Source organism: Artemia franciscana, chromosome 10, assembly GCF_032884065.1.
Source record: "Artemia franciscana chromosome 10, ASM3288406v1, whole genome shotgun sequence".
In the NCBI taxonomy this organism is placed as follows: Eukaryota; Metazoa; Arthropoda; class Branchiopoda; order Anostraca; family Artemiidae; genus Artemia; species Artemia franciscana.
In genome coordinates this window covers 38,987,687-39,007,481 of record NC_088872.1, presented here as the reverse complement: position 1 = coordinate 39,007,481, position 19,795 = coordinate 38,987,687, and the positions used below count along the sequence as shown (strand labels likewise).

At 35.7% G+C, this 19,795-nt stretch overlaps 1 protein-coding gene across 2 annotated transcripts in view; it reads right to left on the bottom strand.

Moving 5' to 3' along the window:
* LOC136032173 (WD repeat-containing protein 35-like) overlaps positions 1 to 19,795 on the bottom strand; it is a 130,101-nt gene that overhangs the window by 19,585 nt on the left and 90,721 nt on the right. For both annotated transcript variants that reach the window (XM_065712361.1, XM_065712362.1), the window contains 4 exons: positions 12,820 to 13,015; positions 10,091 to 10,303; positions 7,631 to 7,745; positions 5,299 to 5,451 (listed from right to left, as the gene is read on the bottom strand). In XM_065712361.1, the coding sequence (XP_065568433.1) occupies positions 5,299 to 5,451; positions 7,631 to 7,745; positions 10,091 to 10,303; positions 12,820 to 13,015 (677 nt within the window). The remainder of the gene's footprint in view (positions 1 to 5,298; positions 5,452 to 7,630; positions 7,746 to 10,090; positions 10,304 to 12,819; positions 13,016 to 19,795) is intronic.

Sequence of the window (19,795 nt, the reverse complement as noted above, 5' to 3'; positions counted from 1 at the left end):
ATTCTGTAAAATTCAGCACCCCCTTCTTGGAAATTCTCTTCCTCCATGAAAAATCCCTCTATGGAAAGATCCTTCCACGTAACCCCCAACCCCCCATCAGAAAAATACCCCTGAAAAAGTCTGTATACTTCCCAATAACCAATACTATATGTAAACAATGGCAAAGTTCATAGATTGCACCCTTTCCCCCGATACGGTGGGGAATTAAGTCATCATCAAAGAAATATTTATTAGATTTTTCGACTATGCCGAACAAAATGGCTATCTCAAAATGTATACCCTGTGACTTTGGGAAAAAATGAGCGTGGGGTGGGAGGTAGTCGCCCTCCAATTTTTTGGTCACTTAAAAAGGGAACTAGAACTTTTAACTTACGTTCAAATTAGCCATCTTGTAACATTCTTGGACTACTGGGTCAATACGATCACCCTTGGGAAAAAGAAAAAAACAACAAATAAACACGCATCGGTGATCTTTCTTGGAAAAAAAAACACAAATTCCACATTTTTAAAGATAGGAGCTTGAAACCTCTACAAAGGGTTCTCTGATACGCTAAATCTGATGGTGTGATCTATGACTTTTAAGAAGCGTTTTTCCCCCTTTTTTGAAAAATAAGGCAAATTTTTTCAGGCTCGTAACTTTTGATGGGTAAGACTAAACTTGATTAAACTTATATATTTTTAAATCAGCATAAATATTCATTTCTTTTGATGTATCTATCGGTATCAAAATTCCGTTTTTTATAGTTTCGGTTACTATTGAGCCAGGTCGCTATTTACCTACAGTTCATTGTCACGAACTGTTTGATACTAACCGCAAACTATATGGGCAAATTTCATAATGTATAGGCCTTGCGGGCATATGAAGGGTGTTGCCCCCTCATAAACACCTCGCTCTTCACGCTAAATTGTTACTTAGTACTTCATGTACTTATACTAATGTTACTTAATGCAATTATACTTGTTTTGTTGTATACTTGTTGTTGCCCCCTCCCAAACACCTACTCTTTCATGCTAAATTATTATTTATTACCCAAAAGATCTTCCAAAAGATGGTCTATTGAAGTGACCCTTGTGTTTTAGGAGTCGTTATTAATGAATTGGGAAAAAATCCAAACATTAGCGCAAAGAATTACGCGAAGAAATTACGCTATAGCTGCAGTCAAGAGAGGTAAACCCTTTATATACGGAACAATTTCTGTTTGGTTTCAGTTTTAATGTTGCTTCTTGCTTCAGTTAAAAAATCTTGTTTTATTTATTTAGTTTCTGATCGTTTTTCAAATAATACCGGTAAACCTGCCTCACTCTCCATGAAATATACACCCCCCCCCTCCCTCACGAGAAACTCCTCCTGGAGAATTTCGTCAATGTATAGTGCACCCCCTCCGTCGAATTCCTTCGAGACAGTTTCCCCTCGCTGAAAATCCTCCACAGCGTAAAATGTCTTGCAGACGATTCAGCATGAAAAATTCTTCTTATAATACTTACATTTGTAAAAAGACTTTAATTTCTAATTGGTTTCTCAATCACTCTGCATATACCCTCTTCCGTTAGTTTTTTTCTTCGGACACTAAAACAAGCGGAAAATAGCCCCCGCATAATTCCCGTAGAACATCTTCACATGCAAACTTTATTTGGCAAAGAGAATATAAAACAATTAAAAACAATTTCGTATAGGAATTTTATCAAATTCCTCCAATGAAAAATTTCCCCCGGAAAATTCACCCCCAGCAATTTCCCTTTCCAAAGAAGATTCTCCCTATGGAAATCCACCCCAAGCGCAAAATCCCCCCCACCGAAAAATGTCTGTATAGATCTCAATAACAAATACTATACGTAAACAATGGGCAAATTTCATAACTTACATGTCTCTGGGGAGGTCATTCTACCCCTAAGGACTCAATTATTTGATCTTTCGACTATACTGAACAAAATTTCTATCTCAAAATTTTGATCAGGTAATTTTGGGGAAAAAGGGGACGTGTATAGGGGTCAGCTGCCCACCAATGTTTTTAATCACTTAAAAAGGGGACTAGAACTTTTAATTTCCGTTCAAATACACCCTTTTCCGATTCTCTAGGATCATTATTTGATCCAATTACCCCCTCAAAAAAAAAAATAAACAAGCATCAATGATCTGCTTCAAGCAAAAATAGTAAAATTTCACATTTTTCTATATAGGAGCTTGAAACCTTTACAGTAGGGTTTTCTGGTACGCTGAATCTGATAATGTGATTTTCACCAAGATTCCTTGAATTATAGGGGGTGTTTACTTCTATTTCAAATATTAGCCAAATTTTCTCAGGCTCTTAGCTTTTAATGTGTAACACTAAATTGGATTTAAAAAAAAATTGATAAATTTTATATATTTTGAATCAGCATCATGAGCTGATTCTCTTGGTGTATCGATTAATATCAAAATTTTGTTTTTTAGAGTTTTGGTTACTATTGAGCCGAGTCGCTCCTTACTAAAACTTCATTACCACAAACTATTTTGTTTGTGGAAACAAAATATTTACTCTCTGGAAAATTTACTCTCTGGAAACTTCCCTCCCCATACAAAATGATCCCCGTTGAATATCCCCCCTCTCCCACCCAAAAAATGTATCTATACTTCCCAAAAGCAAATACTATATATAAATAATGGGTAAACTTTGTAAGTTAGAGAACTTTCCCCAGGGGCTGTGGGGGGGAGGGTCATGATAACTCCAAAGGCATAGTTATTCGGCCATTCAACTATGCTGAACCAAATGGATGTCTAAAAATTTTGATCGGACAATTTTGAGAAAAAGGGGTGGGGGAGAAGACCTAGTTGTCGTCCAATTTTTCGGTCACTTAAAAAGGATACCAGAACTTTTAATTTTATCTAAGAACGTTTTTATTGGTAATAAATACACGAAACTGACGATCTAACTTACGTAACGAACTTCTATATTCGTATATTTTATTACATATATGAGGGGGTTTGCCCCCTCGTTAATACATCACTCTTCCAATTAAAGTTCAAATTGTGTTCCAATTCTTTAAGAATGACCCTCGAATCATAAAGGGTATAGTTAAAATAAATAGCTCTTCTGAAAGAACTAAAAAATCTTTAGCATATAGAGCGAGGTATTGGCGTACATATGCTTTGACATTATAGGAATTCTGGACAAAGTTACTAGAAAATATTCTTAAAATGGTGAATATCCTATTCTTGTAAAAAAAAGAATGGTAAACTTTGACATGGTATTCATATTGCGATGAACAATGGAGTTCATAGAATATGTTTAAGGCGGAATGTGAAAAGTAGCATACTAATTTTCGAAAAATTTTACATAAAAAAAAATTGGTGAGTAAGTATACGCACTCCACTACCTCATAAACGTTGATTACTTGTCAGCCAGTCAGAAGAGTGGATTCTCACAAAATTTGGCTCGTCGGTACCCGAACCAGTGCTCTTTGGGATCTAAACGGGGTTGCAAGTTTCTAATTTTGTGACCAAAAAGTACCTAAGGCCGAGATAATGGCCTGTTGTATCCAGTACCATAGGAAACCCAGTAAATTGCGTATCAGTTCTGAAAATTTTTTAGTTGGGTTTCCAGGAGTGGGTCAAATATTTTCCTGTATTTTTCCTTGGTAAGAACAGCCACATATATCGGTAAAATTATAGCAGTTCATATAACTAACTTACCAATAAAGTAAACATACCAACCTAACCTAAACTAACCTTATTATAAATAATTTTAGCACTGAGAAAATTATTTTTTCCAAAACGATAGAAAATATGGCACTGAGACGTAGCATCATTTTGTGGAAAACGAGCGATAAGTCGTACTTTAATTGAAACTTCGTTATTTTTAAGAGCTCAAAAAGTACTTAAATTTGAATTTTAGGTAGAAGCGATTGATATATTTGTAAAGAGCATAAAAAAAGGCATCGAGTGGTATATTCGCTTTATTGGTAAGCCAGTTATATGAACTGCTATAATTTAACACATATATCTTGTAGTACATATAAAGGTTTTATTCTTATGGCTCTCTATTTCCGGCTCTAGGGATACGGGCTATTACATAAACGAATATTCGTCCCCTGTCTTCTTCTATATATATATTATTCACTTATGTTTGAAAGTAATAATCCATCGATTTTCAACGGATATATAACGATCATGCTGTCTACAATAGATTTTGATATTCCTGGATACCAAAATTAGGAATCACCGTACTTGATTTAGATTATGCCTCTATTCTATACTGCTAAAGCTTGCTTAATAATGTTTGTTTTATATTCCTTACTGCTCCCAATCATCCGTATATTACATCCTAAGAAAAATATCACGAAATTACAATACCTGGAAGTTTTATCTCCTCTCTATGTGGCATTTTTATAATCTTTGCAACTATAAATCTAAAAAAGTATGCTAAAATGATCAATAGCCTTAAAGTAAACCTTTAAACATCTCTCTAAGATAGCGCTGCTGCCTGCTAGCTTCTGTGACGTCAATCGGCGAAGACAGACTGCCTGTACCCGTCTCCTCTAGTTTTCGCTTTCGATTAAATTTTGAAAAATACCTTTTTTTCCGGAATATTTGCATTTTGGCATTTTTACTGAAAAAATATTTGATGCATCAACACCAGTAGCCTAGAACTAGCCTATCCACCAGTCACAGTTCTAGGCATGGACAGAAGGGTAGCTGCCCCGCCCCCCAGTATTTCTTACATTTGACATTACATTCTTTTTATTTTATGTTTTTACACCCCCATGGCGTACCTTGCCCCCCCCCCCCCGATTACGAAGTCTCTTTTTCAAAATCCCGATTAGTTTGTTTGCGGAATAACAATTTACATTTGAGAAGAATTGAAATGATCGTTAGCATTCCTATATCAGCTACAAATGACAATTTTTTTTCTCACCGGACAGTTTTTTTTTTCAAACCTCCTGATTGCTATAGGCCGTGGTTCACTCTTTATTAGGTTGCATCTATTGCTGCAACCATGAAATAATTATTTTAAACTCTTTCTTAAAAATCTTCCAACATGAAACACTTCGGTGTTTTGAAGCAAAAAAAGAGATAGGGCTGTTAACACTTGGGAAGTAGATAGAAGCTTTTTGAAAACCGATAGAGGTAAGGCCTAGTTTTCTTCTTTTGTATTCTCATCCATATTACAGATAATTCCAGCTTTGTCTCTGCAGATGACATTAAGTTCATGCGCAATCTATCAATTGTATAAAATAAGTGAGAAAATTTCATAAAAATGTACAATCGTATTAAGTTCTAATAACTGGTAATGATTCTAAATATGTTTTCTAAAATTATACCCTCAGTAAACTGGTTCTTAGCCAATATCCAAAAGTGTTGTGCTTCAGCTCCTTTCCATGGATAATCTATGTACCTATACAGACGATTAAGGGTATTCGGACTAATCTGTATATCATCAGATATTTCCAGTAAGAGTGATTCAGGTTCAGAATCTGGAACAGATAGAACAAATTTAGTACAAATAAAAGCCTATTATCTGAAGTGACAGGATCTATCCAAATTTCAAATGGGTCAGTTATGGAATATGAAATATTTGGAGCCAAAATGGGTAGTAAACTGGTATTGTATTAACATTTTGTTTATTATAAAACTCAATCGATAAATGCACATAAGATTGAAGTATTTACAAACGTAAAGTATTAATAAAATATCAACGAACATAAAGTTTAGACACAATAAAACGATGTGATATACATAAAACTGATTACGCATCATTTTAAAGACGTAACCATTCAAAATTTTTGGGAGTCGGACCCCCAAGAGGGAGTTTACTTACTGAAAATCATGGATCTTACTAAAAACCATAGATCTAACTAAAAAACCATTACCTTTCTCTTCACGACAGTCAAATATTACAAAGAAGGCATTTGTGCTTTATTATTTAGGAAGACACAAAGGCACATACCATAGCATACACATAGCATAATAACAAACAATTTTTACTTTCAGCCTCTAGAAGGACGAATAGAGACTTCATGACCACCATCTATTCGTTTAAGGATTCCAGAATATTACGTTTTAAGATTTTCTCAGTTCAATATCAAAAGAAATATACTCCCCCCTCCCCATTTCCGAGTTAAGTCCTTGCCTAATCCACAGCTATACAGGCTTTTGTTAATGTATAAAATTGTGTCCGTGTTCCGAATTGCTAGTGTGAAGTCTATTGTCAAAATCTACAGCTAGATACATTCAAAAATTTTGAGGATATTCAAATTGTTATGGTAAAATAACGGACACTCACATTAGTTTGATATATTTCGTTTATGGATCACTTTGATCAGACCAAATCCACAATGAATCCAGATACCTTTGTAAGTACGGGCAATGCTATGACAAAAATAAACAAAAGGCTTTGCCTTTTATTACAACAGATCTACTCAAATCACATGAAAAACATGTACAAGATCATGGCAATAATTTAGCTCTCACTTTTTAGGCTGGTCTAAAAAATAAATTATAGATTTTTTCCAGCTTAGAAAATCTATCGTAAAACATCTATACTATCAATAATAGTTCAGCTATTAATCAGATATATCGTATGGAAAATATATCGTAGAACAGCTACTATTTATAATAGTTTAGCTATACCATTAATAATTAGCTATTAATAATAGCTATAATAGTCTATTATAGCTATAACTTGAAATGCTTATTGCCTTCTGCTCTCAAAGAAAATGAGATAAACATCAAAGGAAAGTAATACAAAGTGAAAGTGTTACTTGAATCTGCATGATGATTTCAATAGGTTTGTATCCCTTGCCTCTACATCTTGATCAGTAAAAACGGCCAAGCAGTGACCGTTTAAATTGGAAATTCAAAAAATTAATTCATAAAATAATAATACGAATTACCTTATCAATTCCAAAGCCCATTTCTAACGTTCTCATTTCTACCAGTTGTTTTTGTAAACAGTCAATAATATCACGATGCTAAGTTCAATATTTCACCAAAATAGGTCACCAAAAACAAAGCGATACACTTCTCCATAGTTACAGCACCACTATTATGGAAAAGTGTTATATCTGAACTGGAAATCACTAGATATTCGTCAGCGGTTTTTTATTTTAAATTTAAAGTTTGTGAAATGGGCTCTCAAGATACTCTAAATTATATTTACAGTTTCCAGAATAGTCTACTTATTAAATATATTGATGGTATTCCACTTTGACTCTGGCAGAAGCCAAGTGATGAACACTTATAATCATACTTACTAAACGCTACCGAAATTCTGTAGGATCGGTAGTATATTTTGCGGCAATATAGTTTGCTCTAATACATTATAAGCAACCAATTGGCAACCTAATACCGATTTTAAACTCCCAATTCGGCACCATTGCACGGATTAACTGACATCATTCTCCCTTTCCATCACCATAATCAAATGTTTGCACAACTTGCACAATAAGTTTCATGTGTCAAGAACAATTTTACGTACATAACCGGAAAAAAAGAAAAAGAGTTACCAAGAACACAAAATTTTGATGTAATGCTTTTCAATTCTCTACGGCGGTAACGAAATCGGGGACTTATCCAAACTAATCGAGGACCATTGCTTATTCTGTCTCAGTTTGATTAAGCTCACGCAGTAAAATAAGAGTCTGGGTGTCTTACCATTGTCAGGTTTCTTTTGCCGATCTTCGTAGTCTTGCATAACTTGAGCTGCAAGCGTGAATGAAGCCTTTGCTGAAGTTGAAGGGCCTTCTTTCTCAAGAACATCTTCTGCCATCTACAATTATTTATAATTAATCGTAACTAATTGTAGTCCTACTCAGCTTTACCAATCGAATTGATCCACTTCCTTCTCCTTACCATCGGTTTCTCTTTTTTTTTTTTCTTTTTTTTTCACCTTTTTTTTAATTATTATTATCCTGACATCTAAATTTCTGAATCTGAGACCTTCATTAACAAATTTGACACGTAAAACTTTAAAGGCGTCATTTCAATAACAAATTTATTTAAAAATAAATTATTTTTCTTATAACAGTAATAAGGAGCTTTAAAACTTCTGAAAGTTGCAAAGATTAGATTAGAGTTTATCGAACAATATATCCTTACTTTTTTACTATATTTCTTTTTCTTTCTCTCTCGCTGTTTCCTTGTTACCTGCTGACGGGTACATCAGGACGTATGGGCCTAAAAGACCCGCTACCACAAAAAAATGGGCAAAACCACGGTCATTTATTTTTTCTTTCATCTCCCTTCCACACCCAGAGAAAATACTTACAAACTAAAGGCTGAATACAACTTCTGCATTGGTCGGCTCAGTTCTCCTGTGTGAGAAAGTTGGGTTTGATTTTTCATTGTGAGAAGCTATTACAATCTATTTCCAGCATCCCTCTCTGATCGTCTTCTCACGTAGCCAAAAACTTATTCCCGGTTTTTGCAGAATCCCCCTTGTTTGCATTACTACAGAGGATCGAAAATTGGGCTTTAAGGGTATATTGTAATACTGATCGTACACCATTACAACCACTAAGTAATGAATTTGTTTTGAGTCGTGTCTGTTTTCTACAAGTACGAATACTACCCTCCTTTTGATGGTCTGTCCCAGCACCACAGAAACACTGTCAGTACCCATAGTGCTCAGACAACCTACATGAGGAGACATTCTACACTAAGTACTTGACGAATTGAGCACTTTTTGAAGTAGTTGGAAAACATTGCAACACCTCTTTTAGAGCAAAAAAACCTCAACTTCAGGGTGTATGTCATGGAGTCAAATATTTGGCCTTTTTATAATATTTTGATGCTCATGACCGAAGTCTTATACCAATGTTTAAGACAAAAAAAGACCAGGTTCAGTGTGTACAAGTGATACACTTTAATTAGATCGTGCATTTCTTTTGCATTTACCAAACTTGAGGTAAATACAATGCAAGAGGACAAAGTCCACCCCCTCCTGTCCCCTCCAATTGACGAATAAACGTAAGCTCTTTCTAAAATAGTTCTTGAAATTAAAAAAGTTAGAAAAACCTTTTTTTACCTTTCATATTCTAGATAGCACCATTTAAAAACGTCGTAGAGCATCCTTTTCAAGGAAAATAAATTTAAACACAAGAGTCTTCTTGATCGACAAAGTGGGACAATCAGTAAAAATAGCGCAGATTTTCTGATAGTCTTTACCATCTTTATTGAGTCATTTAAGCAACAAGACGGGATAGATTATCTAATTTTTGGGTCAAGGCAACTCTTAGAGCGTCATTTTCAAATTTATTTGACAGGAATTCAGTAATTAAAAAAAAATAGTAGCCAAGAACAGTTGCAAGAACAGAGTGCAACTGCTGACGACTAAAATCTTGCCATGGAAAAAAACATACAACTTTACTTATATTGATAAACAACATATAGCATTAAAATATTATAGTTAATAATATTTAACATATTTTAAATGAATAATGATAAAAACCGCAATCTCTGAACCTTAATAACGGTGCCCATTTCTTCACCCTCTCTGATGTAATGTCTTATTTCAGTTTTTTTTCCTAAGCTTAGATTTTTAAGTTCAATAAAAAAAAAGCAGCCCGGATTCTAAGATGTACTAACTAATACTTTAAATTTTATGCTAATAATAAAACCCAAAATTGTTCCTTGTTATGTTTGATTAAACATATGTTTGATATGTTGTTTTATTAGACAAAATATTTTAAATTCAAACCAAACTTTTGCAATGTCTTCATTTGGCTTCACTATGATTTACGCAGCTCAGACACCCAGATCTTTTTTAATGTGTCCTTGTGTCACTCAAATACGTCCTTGTGATATCAAAATATATGAAGAAAATAGATGGTGTCTTCGGCTTCCCAGATGGCACCGAAACAGAAAAGTCATTGCCCGATTTGGTTTTATAGATATATATATAATAGATATTATATATATTGATACTTACATATTGAATTTTTTTCTCGCTGTTTATAATTTTTGTTTCTGTTTATTTACAATACTCCGTAATTTGTGTTTTTTATACTTTTAAAGGTAATATATTTCATTCATTCATTCATAAGTGACTACTCATAAGCATCAGCAGAATAAAGCAGAAAAAAAAAAATCCTATTTAGGACTGAATCTACTTACCATATAAAGTAGTAAAGCAGCATCCAGCTTTTGTTGGCATGACTTAAAGAGATCAACTGCTTGTTGATATTTCTTCTCCATAAGAAGGCGTTTAGCATACGACTTTAATAGCTTTTTTACATCAGCCATCCCGTATTTCTGTGCAAGAGATATTGCGCTATCCCAATGGTTCAATTTTATGCAGAGATCAATGGCCAAACGTGGTCTATTACACTGAAAGTGGGAAACAAAGTCGAAAGTGTGTAAATTGTTTTCCTTCAGATTTATCAGGATTGAGAGAAAAAGAATAATTTTATGCAGTAGCGTAGACATAAGATAGAAAAAAAGAAACATATCATTTGATTCCTAATCTAGTATAGTTTACAAATACATCCATTAACTGGTAACCTCCATTGACTTCACAACTGTGTCCTTCCCAAAATGCCAGGATATGTTAAACACAAAATTGGCTGTTTTTTTTTTAAATTGAAATTATTTGGCAATTTGAGTCAACTGTTTGTGAGAAATAAATCTACAAAATAATACAGATTATCAAAATCAGCAAACTTTTGCATATAGTTTAGGGCTATATCCAGGCTTTGGGCCGGGATTAAATTTCAGCGGTAGCAGTTAGTATATTTTGAAAGAGCTTTAAAAGAAGAGTTGAATAGTATATTTATTTTTTCGCAAACTGATTTGTGTGTTAGAACAGAATATTACCGAAAAATATTTCAATGCATTCAATTTTTTCTATAAATTTCAGTCTCAACTTAGTATAAACTTTATTTGAAGCATAAATTACTTAGTACTTGGTTTTATATGTGTTTAACTAACTGTAACATTAAGATAATATAAACAGATTAGTATGAACTATTTAAATCTCTCAAGAATATTTAAATGAAATGTAGGTAAGTAAAACTGCTCGAAGTCTGAACATATTAACTCATTTAGATATTTAAATATCACAGCTTTTTAATTTCTAAAATCTAAAATTTTTAGGATTAAATCTTCTATAAAAATTATGCTGACGTAGATTGATACTATTTAGTAGCTGCAGTTTATTAATTTACTAATTTAAGATATTTTAATGTCTTGGCTTAATATTAATTTATATGACCGTTCGGTTTTGAATATTTTATTGGAACAATTTTGCTTTATGAAGAAAAAGTTAAAAAGAAAGAAAAAATTGACTGTTTACGAAAAAATAGGGGAGGAGAAAAAAGAAGACAAGCAAAGTATAAAGAGGAAAAGCTTGACAAAAGAAAAATGGGGTACATAAGGTAGGTATGAAAACTAGTACTTGCACATTCCTGTAGAAATTTATTTAAAAATTCCAGTTAGAAGTGTTAAATGCTCGACTTGTGCTTTAGCGCCTATCTTTATTAGTCCAATCATTCTCTTTTTTTTTCTTAAGTTGCTGCCGCCTGTGTATCATAGTTACCCAAAGCACCGTTTTTTATAGAAATTGCATTTATTTTTATTATACACGACTAGCTTAGAAAACCTACATACTTGGTTAATCTCTTTTCTCCTTTATTGTGCATTTTGAGGATTTGAAGCCTATTGGCTATCTGTCGTGTTAAGCATGAATGTTTATTCTTCTTTTTATTTTAGTGAAACTGAAGTATTTTACATATATTAAAGTTTAACACTGGGTTATTTTGTGCAAGTAGACTAAGTCTAATTTATAAACATGATTGATACTGCGAAAATTCAAATAGGCAATATAGAAACTGCCAAGACCAATTTTAGCAACCCGCCACGTTCTTCAGAATTTTGCAAAATAATTTATAAATCGACCAAAATTTTTAGCAGAGCGACACTTTTATGGCATAAAATTGATTTTTAATTTTCCTCCCCTTTTCCAAAAAATAGTTTAAGAGGCTCATTCGCCCTAAAAAAAAATTCAATGGGAACCTTTGTCAATTATAATGACTTAATTGAGATTCATAGCCAATTTTCCCCGTAAGCATATTTTATTCAACATCAGATATAAACATCAGGGGAATATGGTAAATATTCCCCAGAATTGTCTAATGAGAGTTTACCTATTCGTGTGAACGACCTCATATCAAGTAACAAGCTGTGCAAAAAATGTGGCTCACCCCCCTTTTTAGATCTATAATGAAAGAAATTTTAAGACGGTTATAATGTGATTTACAGACACTGCTAATATTATACTTACTACTACTAACAATTCATTTAACGACCCAGCCAACTCAGCTGCGGATGATCCTCTGCCACTATTCAATGTATCCTGAAGCAAAGATCCTCTTCCTCAGTCTATTCAAAGCTTTACTCTTTACCCCTCCTATGAAGTTACAATTTTCTTTAAAACCTTCTGCATGACTATTTTCGTTTTGCCCCTGACGAATGACCAAAAAGAACGATCTTTGGCATCCTATCATCCTTCATCCATGAAACGTGGCCTTGTCATCCTAACCTCTGTTCCATTACAGTCCTAGAAATTTTGTATAGTCAAAAGTCGGGCTTCTCGACAATCCAGTAGGTACCAAATGGAAAACAGGAAATTCTTTAATGAGAAACTTAAAGAAAATATGAACTGGGGAGACAAAGTAGGAATTCCATCAAGGGAGTAAAAATGAAGTCCTTAACAGAGTAGGTTGAAGGAGTGCATGCAGCTGTGTAGGTCTCAGGGTAATAGGTGCTGCAATAAGTTGTCAATAGTAACAGTTACAGTAGTTCATAATAGGTTTGATGAGAAAATAGGGAATAAGGAGGTTACCTACCTTCAAGTAGCATCTCGTTGCTAGCTCACACATGCCAACTGAGCTGAACATATCTGCAAGCTTAGGAACTATTTTGTTATTATTGTCCATAGTTTCGACCAGATTTTCTAGTTCGTCAAAAAGTTCCAACTGGTAGTAACAATCAACTAGTCGTTCAGTATTTCCTGACTTTTTGAAGCATTCAATAGCCCTTTCCCTGGAAGTTGTTAAAATAATTCAGCATTAAGCGGATATTTCTCTAGATCTGGGACGGGCGGAGAATTTGGCATGTAGGGGCGGGGTGGGGTTTTGGAGGGGGGAATTTAAAGTCTAACCAAACTAACCTAATAAGAATAATTTATATCAAGAGAGGTTAGGTAGGTAAAACTACAGTAGTGTAGTGGAGAAATTGAATTCCTGGCTTTTGGGGAATTTCATCAGATTTCTTGTGATATAAAATGAAAAAACAGCTTTACCCCTTTACCGTATTTCTACAACTTTTTCCCATAACAGCATTCAATGGCCTTTTCCCTGCAAGTTGTTAAAATAATTCCGAATTCGACAGAGATATGTCACTAGAGATTCTCTTTCTAGAATCGGGAGGGAGAATTGGCACGTAGGGGGGGGGGAGAGTTTAAATATATCCCAACTAACCCAATGGGAATAATTTAAAGCAAAAGAGGAGAGGAAGGTAAAATTAAAGTAATATAATGAGGAAATAGAATTCCTGAGCTCATGCGATTAATTCGTGCATTTAATGTGATATTCCTTATGATTTAAAACTTAACAACATCCTTTTCCCTTTTAGGCTGATTTTTTTTTTGCATATTAAAAAAAACAAGAGCTAAGAGCTCATATGGCACTTGTGACGAGGCGAGAAGAGCTAAGAGCCAAGAGATCATATGGTATGAGCTCTAACAAAATTCTATGAATCAATAGATTGATTTAAAAAGGAAAATAAGAGGCTTAATGCCGGTCAGGATTTAAAATAAGAGCTCTGAGTCACGATGTCCTTCTAAATATCAAAATTCATTAAGATCCGATCACCCACTCGTAAGTTATAAATACCTACTTTTTTCTAATTTTTCCTCTCCCTTTAGCCCCCCAGATGGTCGAATCTGGGAAAACGACTTTATCAAGTCAAATTGTGCAGCTCCCTGACACGCCTATCAATTTTCATCGTCCTAGCACGTCCAGAAGCACCAAACTCTCCAAATCACTGAACCCCTCCCCCCAACTCCCCCAAAGAGAGCAAATCCAGTACGATTCTGTCAATCACGTATCAAGGACATTTGTTTATTCTATCCACCAAGCTTCATCCCGATTCCTACACTCCAAGTGTTTTTCCAAGATTTCCCCCTCCAACTCCCCCCGATGTCAAACGATCTGGTCGGGATTTGAAATTAGAGCTCTGAGACATGAATTCTTTCTAAAAATCAAATTTCATTAAGATCTGACCATCTATTCGTAAGATAAAAATACCCCAATTTTCACGTTTTCCAAGAATTCTGGTTTCCCCTCCAACTCCCCCCAATGTCACAGGATCTGGTCGGAATTTAAAATAAGAACTTTAAAGCACAAAATCCTTCTAAATATCAAATTTCATTAAGATCTGGTCACCCTTTCGTAAGTTACAAATACCTCAATTTTCAAAATTACCCCCCCCCCCTCCAATTCCACCAAAGAGAGCAGATCCGATCCGGTTATGTCAGTCACGTATCTTAGACAGGTTTCGATTCCTCCCATCCAGTTTCATCCTGGTCTCACCGCTTTAAGTATTTTCTAAGATTTCCGGTCCCCCCCCCAACTGCCCCCCCCCAATTACGCTTGATCCGGTTGAGATTTAAAATAAGAGATCTGATTTACGAGGTCTTTCTAGATATGAAGTTTCATGAAGATCCGATCACTCCTTCGTAAGTTAAAAATTCGTCATTTTTTCTTATTTTTCAGAATTAACCCCCCCCCCCCTCCCCAATAGATCGGATCCGTTCCAATTATATAAATCACGTATGTAAGACTTCTGCTTATTTTCCCCACCAAGTTTCATCCCGATCCCTCCAATCTAAGCGTTTTCCATGATTTTACGTTCCCCCACCCCAAACTTCCCCCAACGTCACCGAATCCAGTCAGGATTTAAAATAAGAGCTTTGAGACACGATATCCTTCTAAATATCAAATTTCATTGAGATCCGATAACCCGTTCGTAAGTTAAAAATACCTCATTTTTTCTAATTTTTCAGAATTAACCCCTCCCCCAACTACCCCAAAGAGAGAGGATCCGTTCCGGTTATGTCAATCATGTATCTAGGACTCGTGATTATTTTTTCCACCAAGTTTCCACTCAAGTTTTAGGTTTCCCCCTCCCAACTGCCCCCCCCCCCAAATGTCACCAGATCTGGTCGGGTTTTAAATAAGAGCTCTGAGCCACGATATCCTTCTAAATATCAAATTTCATTGAGATCCGATCACCTGTTCGTAAGTTAAAAATACCTCATTTTTTCCAATTTTTCAGAAATAACCCCCCCCCCCCCAACTATCCCAAAGAGAGCGGATCCGTTCCGTTTATGTCAATCATGTATCTAGCACCTGTGTTTATTTTTCCCACCAAGTTTCATCCCGATCCCTCCACTCTAAGTGTTTTCCAAGTTTTAGGTTTCCCCCTCCCAACTCCCCCCCCCCCCAATGTCACCAGATCCGGTCGGGATTTTATATAAGAGCTTTAAGACACGATATCCTTCTAAACATCAAATTTCACTGAGAACCGATCACCCGTTCGTAATTTAAAAATACCTCATTTTTTCTAATTTTTCAGAATTACCCCCCCCCCCCCCAACTACCCCAAAGAGAGCAGATCCGTTCCGATTACGTCAATCATGTATCTGGGACTTGTGTTTATTTTTCCTATCAAGTTTCATCCCGATCCCTCCACTCTAAGTGTTTTCCAAGATTTTAGGTTTCCCCCCCCCAACTCCCCCCAATGTCATCAGATCCGGTCGGGATTTAAAATAAAAGCTCTGAGACACAATATCATTCAAACATCAAATTTCATTAAGATCCCGTCACCCATTCATAAGTTAAAAATTCTTCATTTTTTCTATTTTTTCCGAATTAACCGGCCCCCCACTCCCCCCAGATGGTCAAATTGGAAAAAAGGCAATTTCTAATTTAAGCTGGTCCCTTCCCTGATACGCCTGCCAAATTTATCGTCCTAGCTTACCTGGAAGTGCCTAAAGTAGCAAAACCGGGACCGACAGACAGACAGACAGACCGACAGACAGACCGACAGAATTGGCGATTGCTATATGTCACTTGGTTAATACCAAGTGTCATAAAAAAACAATTCAAAACACACATAGTTGGATTTGCATCCCATTCTTTTATTTCAAATTTTAATTTCTTTCACGCCACTTTGATTATTGCCACTTTACGTGAAAAAAGTTGTTATACAAACTTCGGAGGTGGCTCATTTGATTGGAAATTCAAAGTTCGAGTGCCCTTATGAAGAGTCCAAAAGAACAAGAGAGCAACCAGCCTCCCTGCCTCTTTAAATGTCCTACACCCAAAAGATTCCAGTTACAACTGAAACCTCGTGTAACTGAACACCGTTCAACTGAATCCATGTAGCTGAATTCTCGTGCAAATCCCACCGTGCAATTCAACCGTCGCGTAGCTGAATCATTGTGCAACTGAACCTCATGCAACTGAACCCCCGTTGAAATCAACCCTATTCAATTGAACCTTCATGCAAATCAACCACTGTGCAATTGACCTGTCATTTAATTGAACCCAGTGCAACTGATCCCTCGTGCAACTCAACTCCCGTTTAACTAAACTCTGTGTAACTCAACCCTCATTCAAGTCTGCATTTTGGAAAGTGTTTTTTTCTTACATTAATATTTAATAGAATAAAAAATGACTTGATTTCAGACAAAGTCATGTGATGGTAGAAGTAAAAGGCACAACCACACATTGGTCCTAGCAAAATTGCCATGTCCCAACAAGGGAAGTTGGAAGGAGTTAACGACACTCTTACCTCCCATGTATGAAAATTGTTAAATCTTGTTTCTCTTGGTGTTTTTTCCTATTGGTACTGCGCCCTGAAGCTCAAGCTATGACGCAAACCGAGAAATTACTTTAGAGTTGTCTTCTATCTGACCCTCTTTGATGGAGGTTCATTAAAAATCACTTAATATGTCTTGCTTCGGATTCTATTACAAGGCTCAAAACCTGAAAGCACCCGTCAATATTGAAAGTTGATTAAGAATTAAAATGAACGTCGTAAATATTTCCGATAAATTGAACCAAAAACAAGGACAAGATAGATCTACCGTGAATGGTCATAGTTTGCAATAACCCCCTCCCCCACAAAAAAAGAATATTGTATCTTGCCATAATTTTGGCAAAAGACCCATTCCTGTAAGTTTCTTTTAATTTGGAAAAGTTCTGGGGCTAGTCAGATGAATAATAAGCTAAAAACTGCGAGCAAAGCGAGAAGCAAATTTTGAGCTTCTAATCAGCGCTAGTTCAAGCTCATTCTTAGACCTTGTGTTGAGTTGAGTCAAACAGGGTTCGAGTAAAATTGGGGGTTGAGTTACATGAAGGTCGAGTCAAACGGGACTGCACGTGGGTTCAGTTAAATTAGGTTCAGTTACAGGGGCGTTTCGTTGAACGAGGGGTCAGTTCAATAGGGTTGAGTTCCACGGGGTTGATTTGCACGGGGGTTAAGTTGAACAGGGTTCAGTTAAATGGAGTCCAAGTTAAACGGGGTTCAGTTACACTGTGGTTCATTTGCACGAGTGTTCAGTTATTTGAGTTCAGTTGCATGGGGTTCAGTTTAATGAGGATTCAGTTAACCACACCCCCCTCCCCTCCACAGGTGTCCGATTACAATTTTGAGGCATTCATTTTGTTCAAATAGTTGAAAAGTCAAATTTTTATCCCTCCGGGGATGACGTGACATTGCACAGCCCTTGGGGCAAGGGATCTAAATTATACGATTTGCCATTTATTAGGTTTTGCTATTGGGAAAGGGGATCATATGTCTCCAAAAACGCTTGGGATATTAAGGTGAAACTTTCACGGTATGTTAATGGAGACGTCGAACTAACCGAAAAGCACCATATAGATACTACTGCATCTACTACTGCTAATAGCTACAATGTCTACAACTATTGCTCCTTCAAGTAATATTACTACGACTACTGCTGCTACGACTATAACTAGTACTATGGCGACTACTATTACTCTGACTACTTCTAATACAACTGTTGCTACTATGACTACTACGATTACTTCTCCTACGACTACCACTACTACGACTACGACTAGTAGTACTACGGCTACTACTGCTAAGATTAAAACTACTACTATTACTACTGCTACGAATAATATTGTTACGACTACTAATGCTACGACTATTGACTACAACTACTATGACGACGACTACTACTGACTACTACGACTAGTATAAATGCAAGTACTACGACTAAGGCTACTACTGCTATGACTACTACTACTATAACTATTGCTATGACTAATACTAATCCGACCACTGCTACTATGACTACTACTAATACGACCGCTACTAATACCAATTGACGCTGTGACTGCTATTCGTGACTGCGACTGCTACTACTTGCGAGTATGACTGAGACTATTTGCTACGGAGACTATGGCTACTTGCAATGGCGACTACGGCTATTTGTGACTACGACTGTAACTACTTGCTATTCCGATTACTTGTGACCATGACTACAGCTACTTGCAACTGTGACTCCTAGTGACGGTGACTAATATGAGACTAGTACTATTTGTGCTTATGACTGTGACTACTACTGTGATTGCGATTGCAACTGATACGACTACTACTACTACTATTACTGCTGCTAATGCTATTACTATTTTTACAACTACTGCTACTGCAATTATTGAACTAGATCATAAAAATTTAAGTGTATCTAGGTTGTCATAGTGGTATGGATTCAATCTCTCAGAACAGAATAGGATATAAGGTTGAATATTTCAGGGAAAGTTGAGGGGAAGGAGTTTAAAACAAAAACAAACAAGGTATTATTGGTATCTGGATTATCGAAAGAGAGTCGAGGCAATTCCCAAGGAACCACTAGGGATATTAAGTTGGAACTTAATATGGAATGTAACATGGAATGTTGAACTAAACCAAAAGACATTGTTTGGATCCTAGATTGTCAAAATGGATAAAAGGGATTGTCGCTCCTGGGATATTTCAGATACGCTCTTCTGACAACGAGTATGTATATCGTATGTTTTGATTGCGTTCGCCATACGCTCCAAAGGTGTGGAGGGTCGTGTCATTCCCATAGGCATAATTATTTTACCTTTAGACTATTTTGAACAAGAAGGCTATTTCAAAAGTTTGTTTGAATATTTTTGGGGAGAGGGCTGCTAAAGATGACATGGGGAACTGGCCTCCCACTAAACACTTTAAAGCATCTCCCTCAACATGTCCTGAAAGTTTCAACAACTCAATACCAACGGCCGTTCTTAAGATAGCCGTCCGCTTTTTGATAATTAGGATGTATCCACGATTATTTTAGACTATATACGGCTTCTTTATACGAACTAGTTTCCTTCCCACCCTCACAAAAGATTTGCGGGCGCTTAAATTTTAGCTTCAATAGAGGACTAAATTTCCACTTAATTTAATTTAATTATGTAATAATTTTCATTCCTTTTTCACTCCAAGTGCTCAGATAATCTTGTTTGAAAAGAAAAAAAATAATAATATTGGGAAAATCCCGTCAGCTTTTAATGGATAGATGTAAATTATGCCCTAAAATTACAGTTACGTAAAAAAAATGTTTAATAACATTGTTTCCGTTCAACATGAAAAATAACGAAAATCAGATTAAACATAACTTACATGACAAAAAGACTCTCTCCCCATAAACCGTTTTCTTCCACACTTTCAACTTGATTTTACGATTTTAATTAATCCAACGTTTTATTCGGTTAATTC